General features: G+C 38.1%; 1 protein-coding gene across 6 annotated transcripts in view; it reads right to left on the bottom strand.

Annotated features, from left to right (window-relative positions):
* dpyda.1 (dihydropyrimidine dehydrogenase a, tandem duplicate 1) overlaps window positions 1–7,513 on the bottom strand; it is a 160,107-nt gene extending 152,594 nt beyond the window's left edge. For 5 of the 6 annotated variants that reach the window (XR_006247971.1, XR_006247972.1, XM_043226860.1 and 2 more), the window contains exon 1: window positions 7,133–7,513. Coding sequence is in view for 4 of the 6 variants with exons in the window: in XM_043226860.1 (XP_043082795.1) it covers window positions 7,133–7,171 (39 nt within the window). In the remaining 2 variants the exon portion in view is untranslated. The remainder of the gene's footprint in view (window positions 1–7,132) is intronic. The other variant, XM_043226859.1, reaches the window with a different exon arrangement.
* Between the last annotated feature and the right edge of the window lie 19,812 nt (window positions 7,514–27,325).

The raw sequence follows: 27,325 nt of genomic DNA, 5'->3' as shown, positions 1-27,325 counted from the left end.
GTTTACGCTCCCTCTCTCTGTGCCAGCTAGACCAGCCTAAAACCCTCCCCTTCAGCCTGTCAATCAACCTCCCCGGCCGCTCACGGCGCAGCATCGGCCACGTCTTGGCCACGCCTCCTGCGAGGCGCTTTAATTCGGTAATGGCCAATATGCGCCAGAGCCTCATTATGCAGCATTTGAAATGGTCCCTGGCCATGTTGAGGCTCGAAAAACAATTAGCGGAGAAACAGAAGGGAAATGAACTGTAAAGAATCAGGGCTTGATGACCGAGGCTTTATCTGCTCTCAGTGGAGAAGAAACAGAGAGAGTGAGAGGGGGGATTGGGAAAAGGAAAAAAAAGGTTCAATATGCCACATGCTTCTTGGGTGTGTAAACGAGCCGACTGGCCTGAGGGAGCCTGGCCGATGAACTCCACCGAGGGGGATTGAGTTTGCAGACAGAGATTGCAGCAGACAGAGGGGTCACATGCGATCAGGTGAATGCGTGCGGCCCCCCCCCGGGGGGATCGAAGGAAGAGGGGGAGGTGGGATGAATCGCGCGGCCAGGTATGTGCTGGCTTTGCGCAAGGTTCTCTGCTCGCATTCAAGGGACGGTGGCTCTGTGACAAACCCCTCCGTACCATCTCTGCTGTACCGATTGATTACAAGAGCAGCCTGACCCAACCCTGGCAGAGGTGCAATTACTGATCCACCACTGCACCAAACAAGGAGCCACGTGCAGGCCTGCCTGCATCTGAAACAGAGACGGCAATCAAAATACGACACACAGCAGGGTGGAATCAAAGCGGCTTTGAGGCAAGTCGGTTCGCTCGGCGGCATGCAAACACAGCTGAAAATCTCCAAAACGCTTTCGGTATTAGGTTCCTGTAAGATGAGCGTCACACCATTGACCCATGTCTTTTGGTTTATTCAACAACACACAATATAGCTGATTTTGTTTCAGCGGTTTATAAGACCGTCCAAAACGTTTAAAAGACAAGAAAAAGCACTTGAATGTGTTAATTTTATAAAGACGTAATCTTTGTTTTATGTTACATTTATTGGTTTTGAATTAACTTTTATGGCATACATAAACATTCTGTAATTTATGAAAAAACAACAAACAATATGATTTAAAAGATCGTTTATTTATCGTTTACTTCAGGTTGCGTCGTGCGGTTTGACCTAAAATGATTTAACTTTTATTTACACCATATGAAAACAAAACGAATCTGAAATGAACACAAAAAGCACTTTTTTTAAAGAACCTGACACATTTGAACTAGTCTCTTTTTTTTAAAGATTTGGGCACTTTTATACATATTGACCTTCACATATACAATACAAATTATGAAAACATGCTAACAATGAGAAAAAAATATGCTAATAAAATTTATGCTAATAATGAGAGCAAAAAATATCATCTGAGATCTACATTTTTTTTTTCTACAGCGAGCAAATTCTATCAAAAAGATGACTGGCTTTTAACTGGAAGGCCGGACTTCTGTATTTCTCCCATTCATTTCTCTATGAATGGTCTGTCTCCGCCTCTCAGACTGTCTTACCGTGCGACTCTCTGCAGCAAATATTTATTTGTTAATGCCACGGACTTGTAACAGGATTTCGGTTTGTCATACGCTTGATAACTGGAGCAAGCACCAGTTGCACACGTACCGGGCGATAAAATAATCAGGAAACGCAATTTTAGGACTAATGTCTGCCTGTAGGTGACCTCACCTCGAACAGCAGGGAAGCGACTGAAGCGTCTGCGTGGTAAACGGGCGCAAATTGTACCCAAAACATCCAGCATCCATTCCTGATGCAAAATTTCCATCTGCATCGTGCAGGGGGTAAACAGAGCGAGGGAGATGTTTTGTAGCTACAGTCTTAAGGGTTAAAAAGCGGAGCGCTTGCAGCCTCAGTGATTTGCAATAACATGCAAGCTTTTCGAGTGGCCAACTATTTCCATAAAATTTCATTTGCATTTTATTTTGGAGCAATCCCCTGTCAGCGTTCCAGACGTCTGATGAGAGCGCGGGCCGGGAGAGGCGCAGAGGTCTGCCAGCGGAGTCATACCTCTTTGTTTAAATGCTGTATTGCTGTGGGTTTTTTAATGAACTCTAATAGCAGTCCAGGAGGATTTTAATTAATCTACATGTGCGCACAAAAGGGCCCCACATTTAGCGCTTTCAGAAGTGCGGATGGATATTAAAATAAGACATCTGACAGAACTGCAGAAAAATGGAGGATTTAATTGCTCCAGAGATGGCAATTATTATGAGATTTAGAAAGCCATTTTCAATGGCAGACAGGAGTCATTTAGTCCCAGTCTTAAGTGCAGCGAAGAGCCGAAGGTCACGTCAGTGTTGTCATTACGGCCTGAATAAAGATGCTAATGAAGGGCTTGACTTACTCTCCTCCGCTCTCCATAAAGGTTGCATTAGTGTCGCCCGGCGTGGAGACGCGGCCATCTTTGCTCGTATTAACATGCAACGAGTTTCACGACTGGATCAAGTGCTAAACATTTTCCACCTTGCGTAGCGCAACCAACACCATTAGGTCTACAATCAACCTGATTGCTGACTCAAGGTACAATGGTGATGTTAAATAAGGATGTAACCGTAATTGGATGCTGTAAAAACGGACCGTAAATAAACAGCTCGCCCCAAAAATATCACTCACCCTCAAACCTGTAGGAAGATATTTTCTTCTGTTGAACATTGAAGAATGACGTTACCCAAACAGCTGCTGATAGCCGTTGACTTCCTTTGTATTATTTATTTTGTAATCGACAGAAGTTGAGTAAATGATAACTGAATTAGAAATTTTGGTGAACTATGCCTTTAAATTATTTAAAATCAGCCACCTCCCCTCATTGTAAATTCCGCAGACGTTTTCCTTTTTTGGTTTTGATCTATCTGTCGCTCGCCTTGGCTGTTCACTGACACGCCCCTTACTGCTGATTGGCTACAAGTTTGTTTTGGTATTCGGCCCGACTCTTTTTTCTAAAGAGTCTTTGAAAAATTGCTTTTAAAACAAAACTTTAGATCCTCACCCTTTGCTATATAACACATCAATGAAAATAAAACTCCTACTCAACAATTGGAGATATATCCCCCATATTTGATACATACCTGCCAAAGGCTGTTTCAGAAAATAGAGGCGAGCAAATCGGCCATGGCAAAAGTAAATGACGGCGAGTATGCACTAGGGTAGGGATTTAGTGGAAAGAAGTTTACAGTTAATCAATATTCCAATCTGATGTGTTGAAAGTGACGAATTTAAGACCTAAATATTTGCATTGTAACGTGTAGTGCATGTTGGTTGGTTCTTATAAAGAGTAAAACCCCATCCACACCAAGAGCAATAACTATAAAGATAACGTTCTCGATATTAACACCACAACTGTAACGATAAAGCCACAATGCGATTTTTCTCCAGCTAACGAATGATAAAAACATTGACAGCCAATTAGAATTCATCATGCTATACAGAGCTCCAGAATTAAGGACGATAATTAGACGATATCATGGTGTGGACGGACGCTGATATCTTTATAGTTAGGTGTGAATGGTGCTTAAACCCAGATCTGAACACCCCTAAATGTAACCGCTTGTATTAGCAGCCCTATATTCTTACTAATGTATTTTATTTGCATGTCATATGATTATCAATTGACATTAAGGAATTCTGAACGTGCGAACGTGTTGTTAAATGATTAAAATATAAACTAGGTATTTTACATCTAAAAATCAAAGTTCACGAACCCCAGCACTGGGACGCTAAACCAGACGCATTCTTAAACACAGCAAGCATATTCTGAAATCTCTGGCTCTGACACCGAAGGGGGTTTTTTACCTGTGGAGCGAAAACAACATGCTGCCAGATATCTGATTGGTTTGTCTAAACACATGCACATGTTGAACAACCTAGAGCGCTGGAACAGAAAATAAGCATAAACTTAACTTGTTTACTCACGGTTACACGGCTTTAGTAAAAGTTGTACAAAAGAATTTTAAAACCGCTGCATTGTTAAATCTGGAAAAAGCATCTATAAAACAAATGTTTGACTTTTTGTTTAATGGAAATGTCAAGAGATATTACAATACTGTTTTAAAGTAAATTAAACGTATGATTTCCTTTCATCTTTAAAGTTGCGGTTTAAAATATTACAATTATGTAAAATTTTACGCATTTAACAAAATGTTAATGAAAACATCACAAATGAAAGCACTAAATCTGACTCTGGTGGTCACCATGTTGAAAAAAAATGTATGTACTAAACAAATTAGACAAATAGAGAACGCTTTAAAGAGTTTACAACATTTCAGTTAAATAACTTGCAGTGTAACAAGTCTGCTACGTATTCCATTCGGAAGTGTTATCATTTCTTGCATGAGCTGTAAAGGTTTCCGAAATGTTTAAAAATCTCCAAAATGTTTAATCAATTCACGTTCAAGCCCAACCTTCGCCTCAGATCTTAAATCTAAATGTAATAACCAATGTTGGGCTGCTGATAAATTTTATCGCTTGGCAGTTGGCGCTCTGAATATATCTTTTTGTGAAGCTTTTGGGGCTTTTCTATAAAAATCAAATTTGCTATTTTTGCTCCGTCGCGATTCATTGTCAGGCGCGTTATTGCAACTCAATGAAAGACAGACAAAGGATGAAGTTAAAATTGGCCAGTCACATTGACTAAACGTCAGTAGAAAACCATTACGATCTGACTGAACTTCTAGCACAGGCCACGGAGCCAGAACAGGTAACAGTGAATTACAGGCATAGCTGCATATTCTTATACTCCCGATTTAGCTAATGGTATGAACTGACATGTGATTCTCACATGGTTAGCAGTACAGCTTATTAACCACATGGTTGTGAGATGCATTACAGCATTGCAGTCTGCAACTCAGGCCTAACTAACCGTATAATAACTGGGAAATTGGATTATCTGGACATGCCATTATTTCCAGTGTGTTCACTGCTTGTTTGGATCGCGGGTACTCTTTACAAGAATGAGAGCTGAATGCCAAATGAACGCAGGAGCTGTCTATAGCACAACCCTTAAGGCATGCATATATCATTAAAACACTTCAAAATGGTTTTAAAAGAAATCCTGCGTACACCACTGAAATGATTGCCAACAATTCCATTGTGCTTCAACACTTTTCTGCAGCACACATCATTTGTATTCAACTAGTGGAACAGAATTTGTTATGGCAGCATTCCAGGAACACTTTCCTGATCTTAACAACCAGTATCCTCACACCCACAGAGGAAACGTTCAAAACAGCACACTGGCATACTACTCTCATTATTTCTGCAGTATGTACACTGTGCACATTAAGTATGCACAGAATGCCACTCCTCTGCCGTGAATGGGTGCCATCAGGATGAAAGTTCAAACAGTTGATAAAAAAAAAAAAAAAAAAAAAAATCACAGTAACCCACAAATAATCCAGACGACTCTAGTCCATCATTTAATGTACTGACTAGTGAAATGCTGTGTGTTTTTGTGAAAAACAAAGTCACCGTTGCTTCGTTTTCATTTTAAACTATCATTCTGGACGAAATACCAGCCCACAATCCATAATAAAACTTCCTTAAGCAAAAAAGATTATTGCCTGTTATCCTCTCATTTATAGAGGACCCCAATATTGCTTCTGACTATTTAGCTGAATGCAGCGATTTTAAATGTAAAAATTCCTTAATGAAGACTTTGTTTATAGAAAAAAGCTTTTTAACACTTTATAATAAGGTTTATTAGTTAGCATGAACTAAGAATGAACAATGCTTCTGCAGCGTTCATTAATCTGACTTCATGCTAATTATAGCAATAGTGCGTTATTAAAATCACAAGTTGTGTTTGTTGACATTAGTTAATGTGCCGTGAACTAACATAAACTATCAATGAACAACTGTGTTTTTATTAACTAACATTAACTAAGATTAATAAATATTGTAATAAATGTGTTCATCATTGTTCATTCATGCTAATTGATTAACTAATGTTGACAAATGACACTTTGTAAAGTGTTACCTTTACAAGATATTCATCTACTTATACTTATGGATTATTATGGCATTTCTGTAAGCAGTTTGATCTCTAATTCTGACGGCACCCATTCAGTGGAGAGGATCCACTGGTGAGAGATATGTACTGCATTACTAAATTTCTCTAAATCTGTTCTACATCTACTAATCTGAATGACCTGATGACCTGAAGAACAGCGCATTTTCAGAAAACCTTAACTTTTGGGTAGACTTTAGGTTCTAATGTGGCCTAATAGACCCGATTAATAATGAAGAAACAACTACATTAACAATAAACGCGCTGTTCTGGTGTTAATTCTTCGTTACATGAAAACCATTCTGCTAAATGTATTTCACTGAGAAATATCTAAAGGATATATTGGCCATTGTCTGTTACTGTAATTTCTGATGATAAACATGAATTATTTGAGTGCGTCCAATAGCATATTAGTGTTTGCTTTGTAATGTGAAATTTCACTGGAATGAATATAGAATAGGAAACGTAGTGTGTTGCCACAATCCAACATGCAACATTTTATCAGCCATTAAAAAACATCAACATTACAACAGTTACAGTACATTGACATTGAAAGCACTAAAACAATGGACTAATACTACTACTATACTATGCACTGGCCCACATTATAACAAAAAAAAAGTATGCAGAATATGCATGCTGCATATTACGCACATTACATACACAGCCACAACACATACTGTACATAGCTGTATAAAGGGTTAACTGACCATCGCAAAAGAGTCTGTTGTGGGTTAAAACTGTGCAAAATGTATTGTCACGAAAGACAAAATAACCGACGTTTTTTACAAGAGACTTAAGAAGAAACTTTGACCTGAAACACCCAACTACTGCCTGAACTTTCATACTTTCAGAAAACAACAAGGTAAACACAGGACCGCGGTTACTTTTAAAGGGAACTTAGGAATGTCAATAAAGTTTAAAAAAGGATTTTTCTCATGCTACGACGTTTTAACGTTAAGAAATAACTTATTTCACAAGCAGCCACCGCATTAATGTTTACTGTGACATATTCATCTTAACGCACACCAGACCGACAGCGTAACAACACGGGCTCGTTTACGTTACGATCCGATGTTTATACCTCGATATCCCGCGGCTCCCTGCTCAGCATTCGTGCCATGTTTCCTCCAAATCCGAACGAACGAAAATGCCGTGAAGGCAGACCAACGAAACCGTTCGTATTCCGTCGACGGTCTCGCTTTCGAGCCGTGCGGGTTTACTTCCAGAGTTCACTCGTCGCCTTTCTTGAGAAACTACAGGATCCTTTCGCGTATATAGTCAGAATGGCTGAAATCGTCCACTGCGACGTCGAATTGACAGTTAAAGCAACCGCATAGGTGTCTGGAGAGCTCCTTGAGGGGTCGGTGGGCACCTGTGGAGGGTCTTTCAGACGGCAGATAAAGTTTGTTAGACGCTAACTTTCTGCACGCTACACGCTACGCGAGGACGCCGTGTTTGTTTGGTCAAGTCAGGACGGGGTTAAATGTAAACACAATGGTGACTTATCCAGCTATGTTATTGGCATATATTCAATTAATAATAAGGTAATAGTAACAATAATAATAATAATAATTATTATTATTATTATTATTATTATTATTATTATTATTATTATAACTACTACTATTATTTTACATTGTTTCTCGATAAGGTGTTGTTGTGGCTGCCTGCCAAGGTCTTAATACTTAGCTGCAAGCTGTTTTGAAAGCTTGCTGGCCTGTTGTTATGGGGTTTCTAGGTTGTTAGTTATGTGCATTACCTTTTATTCGTGAAATATACAGTTAAATAGAAAAATATATAACTGTCTAACCCCTTGTTTAGAGGTCTGGGCTTGTAACTTAATGGTTGTACGGTCAAACCAGACAATTTCTGCCAATTACAGTTGTAATGAATATAGGTATATTCAAAATACAATAAAATCACCAGCTATTATCACGTATTAACTTGTGAACCTCGATACGGGCTATATTTTAGTAGAGAAATGCCGAATACATTGTATTAAAGTATGTAAAAAAAAAAAAGTATGCATTATGTAATGAAAAACATCGTCGTTACGTAAACACATGGTTATTTCCAGAACGAAACCCCTGCAAAACTGTTTCACATATACCTGTTAATGTTAACATTAAATCACTCGATCACGGTATGCATTTACATCACGCATTTCTATAAAATACGTGTGTTTATTGCACTGACACAAATTTATTGTCCCTTCATCCCTCAGACAAGCCTGTAAAATGCAGATGATCCCTAACGGCAGGGTTTGTTAGCTCTAGTACAACACACACATCTTGTATTGATCACCTTGTGACAGAAGCGTCTGCAAGTCCGATAGTGTTTCAGTGGTGATCCAGTTCTTTGTAATGCAAGCAGGAGAGGATGTTAACCTCCATTTGTACAGTGACTCAATGTTTGCAGAGAGAGGACTCGTTGAATATCGTGTCATTTTTGATATGTACGCTCTTCAAAGCATTTGATCATCTATGGCTCATTACAGCAATCTTTTAAAATCTGTGCATATTGCCAAAATAGTTTATACCAATGATTAACCTGTACGTCTCTAGGCTGCTTTAAGGTGAGGTAGCATCGCCGATTCGAGATGCTGCTTGAAATCGTGTTAAAAATGAATGTCTTTACAAAGACTGTTTATATTGATCATTTCATCTTTTGTTCTCCAGGCTTTTATCTTGACAATACGTGTGTTTATTGGCAAATAATTAGAATTTGCGACTGTGGCTCTGAAAAGCAGTGCAGTTATTGCGGTCGATACTGCAGCAGTGAGACAGTTAACTGCAAATCCAGAGTGACTTGGCATTTTAAACAGGACTGCCATGTTTGTTGTTGTTGTTATTTTTTTGGATTTCTTGACTTGGTTATAAATCAGGCCAGGGCTCGTTGCCTCAACCATAAACAGCTACCCACCAATACATAAACGTGTACAGTACTTGAAGAATGGTGCTTAAAAGGATAGTTCACCCCAAAAAATGTAAAGTCTGCCATCATCCACTGTTCCAGACATGTTCTGTTGATTACAAAAGAAGATATTTTGAAGAATGTTGGTAAGTAAACAGTTGATGGTTTTTTATTATTTATTTATCTTTTTGTGCTCAACAGAAGAAAGACACTTATACCATTTTATATTGATGAGGGTAAGTTATTAAAACTTATTAATTTTTGGGGTGAAATATCAAATTAAACCTAGAAGAATTCTTTTGAGCCAAAAAATATCTGCCCTTGTTTCTAATAATACTCAGCCTTTGTAACATTTCCTATATATTATTATTATTATTATTTATTTTATTTTTTTACTTTCATTAAGCCTTTCAAAATACATATAGTCTCTTTTTGAAAATCTTGTCTCTAATTACACTTCCGTCAATTTTATTTAATTTTTACGTGCCAAAGAAATCTATTTCTGTGTAAAATGTAATTGACCACATCAATGGTCATTTGTCTTTGTGAAGGATGTCTCATCACTCACCGCAACACAGTGACCCTTGCTATATATATATATATATATATATATATATATATATATATATATATATATATATATATATATTATTTATTTATTTATTTATTTTATTTATTTATTTATGGGTTGTTTTTTTTAGATAAACTAGTCTAAATCCATAATGCCTGTCATTCTGGAGATAGAGGCCGCTCTTTTCTCACAGGCATCAGCACTAGAGAGCAAATTTCAGTATTACGCTGATTATTATTCACCGCTCGGGCCATTTCTGGTCATGAGGTGAAAGACTGCTTAGTAATATAATGTTATGATAATCTAGATGGTTCATAATGGGCCTCTGCAACGTTAACTGTGAGCGTGCATATAGATATGTCTCCATCCACACATACAGACAGACAGGGAATAACTGTGGTGCTGGGCAAATGCTGTCATTTATTTGGTAAATGAAAGAGCATTCACAATCAGCTGAGTAACGCATGATCCTTTATTGTCTCAACAACATTATTCTGAACAGTGTGTGGGAGACTGCATTGTCAGGTTTTTGGCATGGAAGTGTGTTTAAAACGATTAGCTTCAAATAGGATTTGCTTCATGTATGACCATGTCAAATCCAATTCCCCAATGACCGTTTCACACGTCAAGAATAATCCGCGATTTAATGTGCTTGTTCTCGCTTTAAAATTTCTCAGGCATATTGCCATCTGCTGACATTTTTAAATATATAATTTAACTTTATTACTTGGAAAAGAGAACACTTTGTATTCTGACTTCACACTCTTGGAAATAAAGGGTATTTATGGGACACTGAAGATCCTTTAACATCCATGGAACCTTTCGATTGCACAAAAGGTTCTTTATAACGGAAAAATGCTCTTCAGATTATTAAAATATTCTGTAGTGTAGATTACAGATTTTCGTGTAATTGCACAAATGAAGTTCAAGAGGAGACGTGAAAAAACTCCACTCGATCTTTTTTTAATTGCATTGATTTCTAGGAGAAACAACCGAGAATTTTCGTATATATTCATCACGGCATACATTTTGATCTAGGATCCTTTCTCTATACATGGCATCAAACGTCACATTTTTAATTTGCCCAGTTTAATGTCAGCTTTAAAACTAACAAGACTAAAAATTTCATCCCTTCAATAATGCATGATATTTACAGGCTGGTGTTGGAGCAGAGAAGAGCCCAGGGACTCGGTTTTCCCCTCGACTTCATTTGGCTGTGTGACAGGATCCATAACCCTCTCTGAATCCTATCAAATGATGTGGTATGAAGTGTCATCTTCTCTCTGAGCGCTTCTGAGGAGTTTCATCTCTGCAGGGAACTGTCATCAGGTTCCTCTTCCTTTCTCTCTCTCCCATTCCCATCAATTGGATGGGCTATCAGACATGTCCAATCAGAGGCCACTTCCACTGGTCAGAGTGAAGGTGATCAGCAGGTGAAGTTGCTCCCCTCTGTGTCTCTACTTCCTGTCCCACCAGGCCAGCGTCCTCTCCATGCTCTTTATCCATCCTGAGTGCAGTGAAACAACACAAGCATTCTCTGAGATGCACAAAAGCTTTGTGTTTGTGTACATTCCGCTTCCGTCAGTTTTCAAAGGACAGGAATGCAACCTTGGAAAATAAAGTAGGCCTGCTCTATAATAGTCGTAAAATTCATAAATTCAACTTCTGTTAGGGTTCACGTGGGTGTTAAATATTTTTCATGTACAGTATTCATCACAATCAGTTCTCAAGCATTAGATTCGACCAAAACATTCTTGTTTTTCTTACATGTATCATGTTTATTCATTTGCAACATTTATATTCAAGTACGTTTAAAAATGTGAAACCATTTTTCTGTTTGTTACGAAAGATTAATCCCCAGTTGCCGGTGTATTTTGCATGAATTTGTCGTGCCCTGAGGACAAATCCAACCCATACAAATTTACATCCTCGCAGGGTAATAAATCTCCTCGCACATAGCAACAATCCCGCAAAATCATTAATGTTTTTGTCCTCTCTTATCAATTCCATTTTCTGGAGTAATTGAGCAGTAATCTAATTGGTCCAGTGACCCTTTGCATAATTAAACGTTATCAAAATGATCTGTCGGCAACTGGCAGAGAACAGATGTTGCTCTTCAGTGGAGCAATCAGTCATCGACCCCTGGCTTGAGCCAATCACAATTACCTTGATTTGTGCAGTCCAGAGTGTGAGACCCCTTGTCCTAAGTCATTCAGAAACCCCCGAATGGATCAATAAACTCCTCAGTAGCTCCGCCCATCTCGTTCTTACTCATCAGTGACTTTAGTAACGGTTTAACCTGTTACATAATGAAATTTCAGCTCATTTCACACCACTAGTGGTTACTAAAAGTAACTGCAATTCTTTTTGCAGCAACTAGTGGATCAGAAATTATACACACTCAAATTTTTGCTATGCTTCGATTCTCTAGGTCCAGTTAAATTTACCGCTGCTCTGTGAAAGTCATTTAAATATGAATTCGCATAATCGGGAATTTTGCGTAGGAAACTATTTTCCAGTGCAAATAGATCGCAACAGATTCAAGCCTGCCAAACGTTTTTGGTGAAATTGAAAATTGTTGGTTCCAAGGTGACTTCTGTAAAACGTGCTCACTACACTACACTACATCGCTACACTATCGACACTGGACCGTTGATTTTGATTTTGTGCAAGAAATCCAGTAAATTCTATACGAATCTGCATGATCAAGGGTTCTGCATGAGGGCGAAAAGATGCCACTGCTGATTTCATTCATTTGTTGACTTTTTGCCTGCTAAATTTTGCCACAAAAATCTTTCATTATATAAAAAATCTCAACAGCGCCCTCTTTGCGCCAGCGCACCCTTGATTTCACAATAAACTTATACCCAATAGCCTATTTGGCATTACGTTGCCGAAATGTGGACTGCGTGGGTGCCATTTAGGACAAAGCCATATTTATTTTACAGATAGCTTTGTAAATGTAAAAAACTCGCTTTACTTTGAATTAAACAGAGACGGATGAGAGTATAACAATAAACCGTAATGTATTTTCTCACTGGTTTGTCAAATTTTTTTGTTCTCCGTTTAGGAGCGCTGGCTCATCTTGCATGCAAAGAGGAATTAAACATAATTGGAGTGTTGTCTACCTGTTACAAAGCCACACGAAAGTTGTGATCATCCTCCGAATGAAAGCTGAATCGTCAAATCATTTCTGTGTGCCTATAAAATCCTGATGTGATCCCGCAAATACAATGGCTTTCTTTTGTACACTTTCAACAGCTGCACTCACCATTCAAAGAATCAATAAAAGACCTTGAAGAAATTATGCCAGCTGATATGATGTAATCTTTTATTGTTGGCTAGATAATGCCTGGGCTGTACGTGACTGAATCACCCAGTACTCTTTTATTCGATCTCTTTCTATCTCTCGCTCTTTATCTCTCTCTCTCTCTCTCTCGCTGCGCTATGGATGTCCTAGCATGTCTCAAACAACCAAGAGACACACTCTGCCTCCTCTTTCGCTTCGGTTTCATCAGCAGGGCCCGGGATAAAAGGGCCTTAGAGGCAGAATAATTAGATCAGACAATAGGATTTAATACAAAATAAAAATATCCTCTGTGTTTTGGAAAGGTTTACCCTCGTTAGGTGGCTACTCAAAGTTTCCCCTGTCCGAAAATACCGGTTAGTGCTGGCTTGGCTCACAATGGTCCATTGCTTGGTTTTAGAGAAAATAATGACAGCTGGAAGCCTCAAAGTCTTAAGGAGGGAGGCATGAGCTCTTGCTGGGCTGTTTGAGGATCCGAGGATAGCCAAATAATGGTTTGAAATCAACGGCATGAACAATTCTGAAAAACAAGGCAGAGTTAAGGTTAGCTCGAGGGTTCAAGGTAGCGCGCTCTAGTCTAAGTGCAAACACGTTTAGCTGTCTAGTCAAAAGATTAACCTTTTAATATCAAAGATTACTTACTAAGTGTATGTGTGCAAAACAAGCAAATAAACAAACAAAAACATTTAAGTGTAATGAAAGCATAAACATAGGCTTAATATTAGGCCTGTATAATTTAAAAACTGACCCCATTTGGGGAAAAACATTACCTTTTGTTATTTTTTTCACAGTTTAGTGTGTTGTATATGCGTATGATGTATATCATTGAAACTTTCAACACTAAATAAATCAAGAAAAAAAAATATATTTTTATAGTGCTCCTGTTATGGCTTATAAAAAGGCTACTATATTTGTTCAACAACAAAAAAAAAAACATTTTTCCAAATCTCTTCAATGGTAGAGAGTAATGCTGTGTTTGTGATCTTTTAATGCTCCAAAAGTGGCACCTAGTGGCAAATAATTAATTTTCATTTTCATCCAGACCAACAAGAAAAGACCAAGTGGGCGGGCAATATGCTAATATATCATTTTCACATCTACCTAAAACGGATTGGGACTCGTTTAATAAGCTATTATACGCGATGCGCTTCAGAATTAAAACTTTGCAGGATGCTTTCATTCACTTCAAGAAAGGTAATTCTAGAAAAATCGTGACAGGGGCACTTTAAACACAATTTTAAACATTTTATTTCCTAAGATTTTCATTTTACTTCCTGAAATTTCATTTCTGTGTGAACTCCCGGTTTGTGTTAGTTTTGATTCAGAGCAATTCGTGGAATGATAAACAATTAAGCGACTCGCTCCGAGCGGATTCGAATCATTAAAAGCTGACCCGCGAACAGTTCAGACCGTGCTTGAATCGTCGACAGATTCGGACCGGCGGAACCGATACGTTTTTCGAAAAGAGTCGGCTCGCAAGAATGATTCATTAGCGCTTTGAACGTCTCTATTGCTTCTTCGAGCAGGTACAGTAGGCTACTTATGATGCCTTTATAATGTATTTAAGTACTTTTTTTCCCCGAAATGAGAGTACTGATAATGTTTAAATGTTAAATGCATTGACAACGGCTTATCTCCGGTTGTTAGCATATTATTACATATAACCACAAAACAATTTATATTTAATATTTGCCATGGAGGTCAATCAATACGTAATTGTGGGTTTAAATGTGTTATTTTAGGAATCAGTTGTCATTGTGGAATTTCCCCAGGGATCCGAAGTGTGCTGTAAATGAATGTGAAACATCTCATTAACAATCAACATGGTGAGTACAACCTGGCTTGGGCCTGTTTTACATTCCTGACACTTTCGTACTTCACACATTAACTTCACGCTTGTTTATTCCTCACTAACCGTGAACGATTTTACATTAACACAGTATTTATGGACCTCTGTAGCTCACACATCGTACTGAAACAAAAACATTGCGCGCAAACAAGTGAACACAAAACAGTATTTTTTTGTTTGAAAATCACCTTGTCTTTTCAGGCGCAAACGGAACAAAATCCATATGGAAATGATATGTCGAATCCATCAGCGCAAACATCAAATTACCACACAATTAACATCTACAAGCCTGTAAGGCAGAATTTTAACACTTTCAAATAAATATTAATTCATGCGCACACACAGAAACACACACACACACACGCTGAAGTGCCAAAGCAAACACACTCTGGAGAGAGGCGCAGATTACCAGAGTTCAGTGTCCCAGCATCATGATGAAACTTCACGGAAATAACCTGCAACATCTGCACCGTGGCCACTGCCGCGGAGCAAATGCATTTTTGCCTCGCACTTATCGCCTCACTCCCTTGCCCCGATGTATTCTGGGGGTTTGGGTGACAAAAGGCACAAAGAAGCATTTCAATCAAGCTTAGTCCTTTATGAAGCTGTCATGTTAGACTGTGCTCCAAAACCTAGTGAGATGCCTACCTAGACAGCATTTTGAGATGCTTTTAAGACGCCTCGTTTTGGTATTCTGTTGCCCGATGCTCGGAAGGTGACGTGAAAAGGGCAAGAGATCAAATTGCTGATGTTAAGTTTGCAGATGCTTTTCAACAAAAAATCCTGACGATACAAAATGCTGTGCAATCTGGTCTTCATTTCATGTAACATTATTTATTGACGCATGTTTATTAAATTGAATTTATGTGTGAATGTGCCATTCACTAGAAAAGTCAAGCAAGGATAGACAAAACAATCTTACAATAAATGGCAAAAAATGCATTAGTATATAAATGCTGATTAAAGCCTAATTATACTGTACTTACATTCTATTTAATAAAAAAAAAAAAACATTAATACAAATAGCATGGAAGCCCACTACTCTCCGAACTTTTGGTTCTCAAACTGTGAGATATAAATGCAGAATTATAAGATTAAAAACTTGCAATTCTAAGTAAAAATTCATTTAAATTTTTAGCTTGCAATAAGAGTTTTTTTCACTGAATTCTAAGTTTACATTTCGCAAAATAAAGTTTTTCTGTTTCCACCACAGAACTGAATTATCTCATACTGTTGACTTTTTTCCTCACAACTGTGAATCTCACAATTGAGACATTTCTTAGAATTGCATGTTTCGAAATGTCTTATTCCTTGCAATAAAGCGTTTAATAATAATTATAAACATATCAATATTCAATGTACTTGAATTTCGGTTAAATCTGAAATAAATTAGGGTACACGGATTTCTATTTTTCTACCGTTTTGTCTCGTTTGACTTTTGCAGCAGCTCTCACATTAAGTTAGCTCAAGTAAACGTGAGTTCAGATTGAATTTGTGTTGAGAAACGCTTCTCAAGACCTTTTGTTTTCCCCATTTTCCCATTCAGGATTTTGTCTTTGAAGGCAGCTGCCTATATAGACGTCAGCTCGCCAGATTTCAGTGCAAAGCTATTACGTGGGAATAAACGTATCAGTTATGAAAATTTGTCTGGGAGCTTCACGGGTTCCCGAGGTGTACACTCTAGTCCCATAATGCCTCAGAGACCGCAGAAACTTTAATTACAAATCAAGCAGCGCGGGCTGTTGCCAATGAAACGGCCGTTCTAGGCGCGCACTCCAAAAAGAAGTGTTATTCTTAATTGCAGGTCAGTGGAAAACTGATGTGTCAGCTGCTGTGACTGCTAATTAATTCTGCTCACAAACGAAGCCAGAGACAATCTCCATCTGCTGCTGTTTAACCTGGGAGAGAGTGGCATGTCGGATTGTCATGCTCTTATTATGATAGAGTGCCCGTCTGCGATTATGACTTTTAATGGAACAAGAAACACTGACGCACATGCTTGTTATCACAGTCTAAAAGGTTTTCAATCCAATTATACAAATGTGCGTTTTCCCCAGCAGTGATTTTGTAGGTTTGTTTCAAAACTCTACTTTATAAATGGGAAATAATGAATAACACGATGTTCGAAACTGAGCGTAAATCAGCACGATTAAAATGCACGTTGTTTACGTTTTAATGGCGTACCATTTATTAGCTAGCATGTGCATGGTAACTAACGAATAAAATAATACTTCGATTTATTGTGAATCTGAATAATTCAAACGTATGTTGCGTGCGTTTTAATAATATAGCTTGCGAATGTGTATCGGCTAATGCGTAAAGCAATGCGTTAAGGCTTTGTTCGTACTTTGCGGCTTTTGTGACAAGAAAAAGTTGACTACAGTGCTTTTTCAGAAAAATAAAACGCTCGGAGCATCTGTTACAAAAAAAAAGCAGCCCGAGAGCGTTTTTTGTTGCTGTAGCAATGGCTGCAACAGTGGCCCGGCGCAGTGTGTGGCAGAGATGTCAAGAAAGCGTAAAAAAAGTTGGCTCTTGAGTTGGCTTTTGAAGTTAACGTAGAAGAAAATGTTGATTCACAACAATGCTTGTGGGTGCACGACATTATACAGGGAAGGAATCCTTGTGCTCCCAGACTAGTACGATCGGTTTATCTATAGGAAGCGTCTCCATTTTTCCTTGTTATGGAAATGACAGATTGGTCATTAGTCAGCTGTCAAAAGGGCACTTGACGAAAAGTTTTAACGCAAACTTTTGCAGAAAAAGACACCGGTGGTTTCAAAAAGTGGACTTTTTTGAAAGCACAGCTAACTCCATGGGATTCTAATGTAAAACAGATGCTGGCAGCTTCTAAAAAGCCGCCAAATGCGAGCATAGCCTAACGGGGTCATTTACGCCTGTCTTGTTTGGGTCGACTGAAGCAAACTCAAGTTCGTTTGCCCCTTTTGGCCAGTTGTGAATACAGCAATCGCTCTGGTGCGCACCAAACTAAAAAAACGAGGCCCGGCTGAAGACGTTAGTAGGTGAATAATAACAATCTTCCTGTTTTTTCCTCGAGAATTTCTGTCCAATGAATGGATGACCTTAGCGCACGTGTGGTTTTGTTTTTTGGCTCACAAAAAAAAAAAAAAAATGTGTGAAAGTGAACTGCACCAAACCATAAAAATAAACATTGTATTTGGTCCAGACCAAAGCAAGTGAACTAGTGGACTTTCCTGGTGTGAATACACCCTTAAATATATTTTGTTACCTTTATTATACTCTATATTGGGGAAATTTATACGGCAAAAAAGGTCACAAAAGGTGTGCTCAGCGAACTGTATCTTTTTCCCCGGGGCAATAATGGATGCAGAGTGTATATGTGTATACATTGTACATATCTGTGTGTTTGTGTGTATATATATATATATATATATATATATATATATATATATATATATATATATATTTAACTTCTGCAATACAACCAATATTCAGCATAAAACTGAAAATTCAGCTGGAAACAATATAGGATATATTGGTTTTTACAGTATTTCCTGCCCATGTGGCCTTGGTTACATCAGCAGATAATACTAAATTGTTAAAGAGATAGAAAAAATATTTAATGTTGAGAAAAGCACACATTTAGTTCTTTACAATAAAAAGACAGTCTGCATTCTGTTTGTATCTCTTTAGATTAATATGCACAGTGATGGATCATGCACAGTCGGACATTATCATGGAACATTAAGGAACATTTAATTTTTGATTTCATGTTTGGTTATAAATGAGGGCCGATCGTTTAATTCAGATTAAATCAGATGTGGGGTTGGCTGTGTGCACACGTGGTCTTTCAGAAGAGGGAAAATCAGCCCCCATAATGCTTCTGTCGGAGAAAACAGGCATCATCAATAATGAATTACTAAACAAGGCCGTCATTAAGTGCTTCCCACTGTCTCTGTCCAGCGCAGGGATGGGGTGGGCAGACAGCGTGACTCATGCACGGACTTGCAGATATTACGCTGAGAAACAGAGAGAAATAGAGCTAGATTCAGATTGAGAGAGAAAGAAAGAGGGAGGGGAGAGGTCAGGGTGGAGGCAGTGAGGGAGAAAGTGGGCTGCTATTAAGAGTTCAATCTGAAGTTAAGAGTCACAATGACAGTCTCTTGTCAGCAGAGTAGACCAAAACACAACACACTGCTCCGTCTGTCTGTGCATGACTTCTACAAGATCCTAAGGCAGAGAGACCAAAGAGTATTATTTCATAAAATAAGGGAGAAATCTATCTCTCTCTCTCTCTCTCTCTCTCTCTCTCTCTCTCTCTCTCTCTCTCTATCCATTTCATAGCCAGTCATCCTTCTGTCCATACATTTTTTCTGTCTGTCTGTCCATCCATCTATATTTATTTGTCTGTCTATCCTTCCATCCATCCCCATCTATATCTATATCTATATCTATATATATATATATATCTATATCTATATCTATATATATATATATATATATATATATATATATATATATACACATACATTTTCCTTCTATCAATTTCACATCCATGCATCCCTCTATCTATACATTTTCTATCCATGCATTTATTTTTTGTCAGTTTATCTCTCTCTCTCTCTCTCTCTCTCTCTCTCTCTCTCTCTCTCTCTCTCTCTCTCTCTCTGTGTATCTATTCATTTCACAGCCAGTCATCCTTCTGTCCATACATTTTTTCTGTCTGTCCATCCATCTATATTTATTTGTCTGTCTATCCTTCCATCCATCCTCAATCTATATCTATATCTATATCTATATATATATATATATATATATATATATATATATATATATATATATATATATATATACACATACATTTTCCTTCTATCAATTTCACATCCATGCATCCCTCTATCTATACATTTTCTATCCATCCATTTATTTTTTGTCAGTATATCTATCTATCTATCTATCTATCTATCTATCTATCTATCTATCTACACATTTTCTGTCCATCCATCCATTTTCTATCTATCTATCTATCTATCTATCTATCTATCTATCTATCTATCTATCTATCTATCTATCTATCTATCTATCTATCTATCTATCTATCTATCTATCTATCTATCTGCATTCCGTGTCCATCTATTTATTTATCTCTCTATATCTATGCATATCTCTATCTTTCCATACATGCATAAATTAAATACAAGCGCTAGGGACTAAAATCCAGGGTCGAAGAGGTGTTAAAAAAATGAAATGCAAATACGCGTTTTCACATCAGCAAACTGTTTTATCATTCATGATTTCCTATTTATTCAAATGTTCTTTAATTATTGGAGAAGTGCGGTAACATAAAAGGCGACAGAATAACGATTAAAGTACAGATAAAAGGGACGAGCGCAGACGGAGCAAGATCTCGCAGGGTCAGATGGAGGACAGACGTTCAGAATAACACCTCTGAGTCCAGTGAAGATCATTCCGACAGACAGCCGGATATCACAGTCAGTTGCTTATCGCAGGACCTTGAAAATACCACGGAAAAAAATCCCAGCCCCTCTCTCTTTCTCTTTCACCTTCAAAGCGGGTCTAATACGGCCTCAAAGAATACTTGATATTCTTCTATTGGTATTTGCAGATGGTGCTGCTGCTCACACATTCATTCGGCATGGAGGAAAGGTTGTGTCTTGGGACTGAATAGATTAGTAAGTCTGGGGACAAGTGCCTGGATGCCCCTGTTTAGCATGTGAATGGCACACCAGTGTGCATTATTGCCTTTGGTCGGAGGAGGCAAGGAGCAGAGAGAGGGACAGTGGAGAGACCATTCAAGAACAATTGTATTTGCATTAAATATGTATCAATGAAAAATCATGTTACATGAGGAAGCTGTAATCTCTGTTCTGAAGGGTGATGTTCTGCTGCTCCTGGATGACAACAAAACAATCCTATGCAAAATAAAAAAAAAAAGAGAAATTGTGTGATATAAAAAATATTTCAGATTCTTATTTGTGACATTTATAGTAGTTCTGGGTACATTTAACTGTCTTGATTTGACTTTTCTCCACTAAATAGCAAATCTTAAAAACCCATTTCCAGTGCGGCTTTACTGAAGTCACAGCTTAACAGGTAAAAAAAAAAAGATTCATATTTTAACTGGATTTGCAGTCTTAATCGAGTGTGATAAGACAATAAGGATGCATATCATGAATTAAAAGCAAAAAAAAAAAAACTAATTTGATTTCTTTTCTCAGGCGGCATGCAATAACATACAACCGATTCACTAGAAAAGATGATTTTTTGTAAATTAAATAATACAGTACTTCACCAGCAGGATAGTCTGTCTATCTATCTATCTATCTATCTATCTATCTATCTATCTATCTATCTATCTATCTATCTATCTATCTATCTATCTATCTATCTATCTATCTATCTATCTATCTATCTATCCATCCATTCTTTGTACAATTTCAACAATAGTTCAACATTTTTTTTCATTCCATCTTTTAAATACCATGAATACGACTGGCAATGCTTTTGAGCTATTAAAAAAAAGAATAAAAATAAATTCGTCCCCGTTCAGTGGAGGACAAATCTTCAGATTATTTTTAAAAGACGCTCGTTCCAGAATGGACAGAATGCAACAAACCAAAACACGCTGAAATGAAAGACGAGACAAAAGACGAGCTCCAGCGCTGCTAACGCTGACAGACAGCGAGCGCAGGAGCCTGGTTATTGAACACTGAGCGCTCTGTGAATTTGTATCGAGGCGAGCAGACAGTAGATGCTTTCCTGCGCTCTGCTTGAACCTGAAATGAAAGTGTGATTTTTTTTTTTCCTCTCCCTTTGCTTTTGACAATGAAGCTCTCCGTGAAGATTGAACGCCCTGCGTTTACGGGAGGTGGGGACCTAAGAGCTTCACTCTGAAGGGGCCTCTCTGGGGGGTAGCCAGCATTTAGAAGATCTGATTAATCATAGTCTCTCTCTCTCTCTCTCTCTCTTTGAGGTGATAGCTCAGAGGTAGCAGGAGGCCTGGCCCTCGTTACGTGTGCGTCCGGGGAGAGACAGCAGTTTACAGAGCTGTGTGTGAGCAGGGAGATGAATGAACGGCACGGTGAAATAATCAATTATCACTCTCTTCACCGCTGGAACAAGCCCACACACATACACTGCAAAAAACATTCTTAATCTGTTTTTTTTTTTCTTTGTCTTTTATGTAATAGCTAATATTTTGCTTGTTATTGTAGTAAAGCAATATTCTCAAAACAAGCTAACCTAAATAAATGCATTTTTATTCAGTAAGGATGCAGTAAATGGTTTAAAACTCACGGTCAAGACATTTATAATGTGACGAATGAACGCTTTTGGACTCATGAACTTCTAAAAAGAGTATCACAAAAATGAGAAATTAAGCATATTGTAATGATATCTGAAGGATAATGTTACACTGAAGACTGAAGTAATGATGCTGAAATTGTAAACATTTAGCATGAATGAAATACATATTCATATAGAAAACATTTTTATTTGTAATAATATTTATTTATTTATTAGAAAATGCAGCCTTGGTGAATATAAGACTTTAAAAAAATCTTACCAAGCTCAAACTTTTGAAGTGTGTGCATGTGAGCAAAATATTAGGCCATATTATGACTTTTTTCGTTTTGATTTTCTAACCCATGTTTTTGTGATAATCATTGCTTTTGTTGGAATTTTTATTTAACGCAATCTGAAAAAACAAGACGGTTTGTAAATGTGTACATATAATACGCACTATTGCTTCAAGTAAATATATCTGGTCTAAAGGATGGTGATATCTTCTTTGTATCGTTTCACCGGAAAATAACAAAATATTGATTAAGAAAATGATTTTTGCAGTGCCCACACTTAAAAGCAGAAGCAAACACCATTTTTAAACAAGACAAACCCGGACAAACTTTGTGTCTAATATTTAATTTCCTACTGTCACTGCAAGCCCTTAACAGTGTTTACTAGTACAGTCAGTGATTTTGACACCGTTGGGGATTTTTCAGGCCGAAAGGGTTTTTACTGAACACTCTTGGTGGAATATAAGTCACCAGAGTTTGTGAAGAGAGGAGCGATAAAGGGGAGGAGATGAAGAGAGAGAGAAAGAGAGAGAGAGCGATTGCACCAGAATGGGATGAGAGGTGTCCACCGAGAATTTGGAAGTGGAGGATCTCACTCTGGCGTTCAATCTGCGCCAGCTCCAATACTGTGGAAATAAATTGCTTTTTAAATAGATTGCTAAGCCTCTATCAGCGGGCCACTGATGTGGGTACATTTCATAGGCGGCTATTTAAACCAACCTAAAGCCCATCCATAGTGTAACCTTATTAAAGATATCTGCCAGTTAGACTTCACTAGCTCAGCGTGCTTCACCTCCTGCCTGAAATTAATCTCTGAAGCGATACACGCGATAACCGGCCTCACGTGCATGGAGGAATACAGAGCAGGACTGTAATTAATGTAACGAGGCTTAGCGGCCTGCATCAGCTTCTCGGTAAGAAACGGACAAGCTGTGAAACTCAACAGGCCTGAGATATTGCGAGGTTTAGAGCTAGGAAAGTTATCTGTTTGAGAGCTTTTGAGGTCGAAAGGTCAGAGGTTTAGAGATCGGAGCAACACGGCCATTCAAAAATTTGGACACACCTCCTTATTTTTACAGTTATTCTCCACACTTTTGAACAACAGTAATCATATGACTATCGCAATGGTAATATGACAACCCAATAAGTAATCATAAAGGGGGATGAGGTGTTGTAGTAGAACCATTTTTTAGATGGAAACTTTTTTTCCTTTAGCGTGAAGAATATTCTAATCATCTAATGAAACCTTTTTCCATCGTAAAGAATATTTTTATCAGTGCTAACTGATACCTTTATTTTTGAGATTGTGCGCTGAAATGAAAATGGCACACTGTTTTCATTCAGAAATTGCTAATAAATTACACTATTTATATTTTACTTTGTAAAAAACAATTTTGGTAGAATTTTATAGAGAACATAACGTTAAATAAAATACCCTCTTCATTTTGCTTAATATACTTCAACCAACAACATTGAGGAAATTCACTGAATACTTTTTTTTCCACTATATTGCTAAGCTTAATCATTAAAAGACTAAACGTTAATTCATGCAAAAATCAATCAGGTGTGTCCAAAGTTTTGGCTGATCTTTAGCTTCCGTTTTCTGTATTGAGGGAAACATATGCTAACACAGCACATTTCCAATTGATCAATGCCAATGATCTTATTCGTGGTGAAAAGCATTATGGTCTTGAAAGAAGTCAGGGGGTGACTGAACACCATGACATCATGTGTGAGGAAAACCCCGTAAAGGAGGTCACTTAAAAATGCTGAGCCTATAAAAAAAATAACCTTTTGTTCTGGGTGTAAATATCAACCCGTACAACCATGAAGGGTAAACGAATTAGTCGAATGAATAACCATTAGTCAACAAAATTATCAATTGCAAGACAAAATTGTATTTATACTCCTTAAACTGAATTTATAGAACGTAATAACGTGAATAAATTAATAATTCATACTCTAAACGTTTTCTATTTGGCTTCCACTGGATGGGACAAAATGGCCAAAAATGACTGAATAAATAAATAAAATCACAGCCAAACATGCTCCACGTCTTGTCAATATCTCAAATCGTTTAAAAATAATTAAAGTCACTGCAGAGAAAAATGTTCCTGTAATTTAAAGCCGAGTGAATTCTGCTGTCTGAGAGCAGAACAGACACATAAACAGAAACATCGATCCTGCAGCTGAATAATCAGAATATAGAGTAATGGACTCTGAGTCCTGTCATCCCAGTCTTATTCTAAAGAATGTGATGATGACCAGAAAGGCATCTATTATGTCTGTTTTCTCTTGTTTTGGGCTGCATTTTGTCTCGCAGAATAAACTGCCAGCTGTCGAATGTCACAAGCTCAGACAAGAAGAAAATAGCTTTGAATTAAAAAAAGTTACATTATAAGTAAACCTCGACATCATGATAAATGCCTTTTGAAGCATTAAAACACTCCCAGAATGCACAGAAGTAAAATATTATATTAATCTGACATGTGATTGTTTTTGATTTGTCTGTATGTGCTTTATATTTTGCTTGTAATGTATTTGTTTTTGGCTTGCATGTTTACGGCCTACATTTAAAACCGATTCTTCACCTATAAAAGGACAAAATATACAAATGCATCATAATTTTACTTAAATCAAGCTTTATTTATGATATGAGGGGGAGGAACAAAGACGATGTGCACATAAAAATTATTTCAATAAAGAAACAAACGAAGACGAGCTGCAGAGGCCTGAATAATTTCATCACGTCATAAACCGCAGACAGATGGAAGTTAATCTGTGTGAGGAGTTTACAACGGGATATTTACTCAACAGCATCAATAAAAATGATATAAGAGAGAAATGCTATCAATATGCTTTAGACATCACAACTACGAGGGGCTAGAATGTTTTAGTTCACAAAAAAAAATAAGTGTTTTAATTCGAAACACAGGAAAATGGTCTAATATAACAGAGGTTGCACGTGACCTTTTTTACAATTGTCCCTCCTAAGGCACTGTTCAGCAAAAATGAATAGAGGAATAAAAGAATCTTGCATGTACATGCTAAACACAAACCACGTTTTTTTTTTTTTTTTAAACAGCTGTTAAACCGAAAACCGCTTTTAATTTCTAGGCTGTTAAACCCCAAACACCTGATAAAAACGACTTAAAAAGTTAACCAACTGATGTGATTTTCAATTGTGCGGGTCCCCTAGTGGTAAAACATTACATTATTCCTCCTCCACACCTCTTTTCTCTCTATTCATTTAAACACACAGCCGAAAGAACGATAATTACAGAGTGATCAAGGACAGAGCGGGCTGATTGTTGCCTTTAGTCTATCTGAAATGCTAATACATCACTTAAATGTGCCGAATGATAATGGAGAACAAATTAAAATGTTTGCAGATTTACAAATCGTCCACGTCAATACATCAACAGCCGGCAATCTCTTCGTTTTTATGCAAACTAACGTCGACGTACAAAAAGCAAAAGAATACTTTTTTCTCCCATAAAACTATCTCATGTATATTTATAAGATTTGATGGTAAGCTTTCATAAGTCAAGTAGATCCTATTAGGTTCCCTAAATGGATTTCATGGACGTTAGAATGCAGCATCATACGCTCGCCTGATACATATTCATGATATACGCGTGCCTACACGGGAAGCCACGCCGCAGTCAATCTAAAGCCGTGGTAACTGTTTATCTGCAGTGTGTTCCTTTACAATCCGCATAAATTTAGCTGTCAGTGGCGTGGTGGACATTTCATTCATTCATTTTTTTCTTCTTCTTTTTTTTTTTTTTTTTCCTCTTCACCCCTCAATCCATCCCTCCCTCCCGGAGCTCCATATGGAAAACCTGCACGATAAATGTCATTTCAAAATCAATTTGCATTAAAAAGGTAGAGCGTGTGCGCGGTCCTGAGAAAAGAATATATGGCACAAACCGAACACATTTGCATCTACAACCCCGCCCCGGGACGTTACACAGCCTTCGTTGGGTGAGGACGGCGAATCGCGAAAACCCTGCTTTTTTCCTTTTCTCGCTGGCTGAAAAGCAGGAGTAGCCGGATAAATCGACAGCACAAGCATCACACACAAACAGGAAATGCAGCTTCGCTGACTCAATAAATGGATGTGGGCGTGAACCTCGGCGTTCGCAAACGCGCGCGTGTGTGTGTGTGTGTGTGTGCAGGCAGGTGGGCCTTCTGGATTCAACGCTCTCTCTAGTCCATTGCAGTCGCCGCCGACATGACTCTCCTCGACTACGCGTATTCTTAAGCAATAACAACGAGAGCCGTATTATCCACCCAAGAATACCCGTCACCGAAGAGAGTCCTTTACAGAGAGAAACAACAGAACCGCCGGCATCGTCGGAAAACGGAAAGGCCTTTTCAAAACAATTGATTGAAGACGCTTTGTAGCGCAAGGCAAGGGCTTCTCAACGGCTCGTCTGCAAACAGAAATTAACAGTGCATTTTTGTTCAGTAATCGCCTCAGGAAATATGTGGTAAGTGTTTTTTTGTTGTTGTTTTTGCCGCTATTTCCTCCCAGCAATCTGTGCTCTCACAGGGCCACTCGGGGGAAAGGTGCATTTAATGAAGGAGCGGGGGGATGGGGGCGGAGGTGGTGGATGGGCGCCTTCCCCCGGCCCCCAACAGCATTAACTCACCTGGGATGCAAGGACCCCACGGAGGTCCTCCAGCGAGCGTCCATGTCCTGACTCCCATGATTCCAATGATGATAGTCCACAGTAGCGGGTTCGTCCTAAAAACACAGACCACCGGGTTAAAAAAAGAGATCTGAATGATATTATGGTCCACTTCGACACACACTGCACATCTCATCTGTCTAAATTATATAGAAACAGACACAAAAAAAAAGCCAAACAGTCCATTAGCACTGTGAGGAGAATTCTATATGGAGACATGGACTCAAATGAAGCATGGCGGCCCCCCTCTATACCCCACTTGAGGATGACAGGGGGAGGGAAGAAAAAAGAAGAAGGGGTGGGGGCTAAACTGTGTGATTAGTCTAGGAGAGAAGCCTTCCTCTTTTTTTGGAAGAAAAAAGC

This window comes from Puntigrus tetrazona, chromosome 24 (assembly GCF_018831695.1).
Source record: "Puntigrus tetrazona isolate hp1 chromosome 24, ASM1883169v1, whole genome shotgun sequence".
Classification (NCBI taxonomy): Eukaryota; Metazoa; Chordata; class Actinopteri; order Cypriniformes; family Cyprinidae; genus Puntigrus; species Puntigrus tetrazona.
Note: the sequence above shows the minus strand (reverse complement) of the source record. Positions and strands in the feature narration are given on the sequence as shown.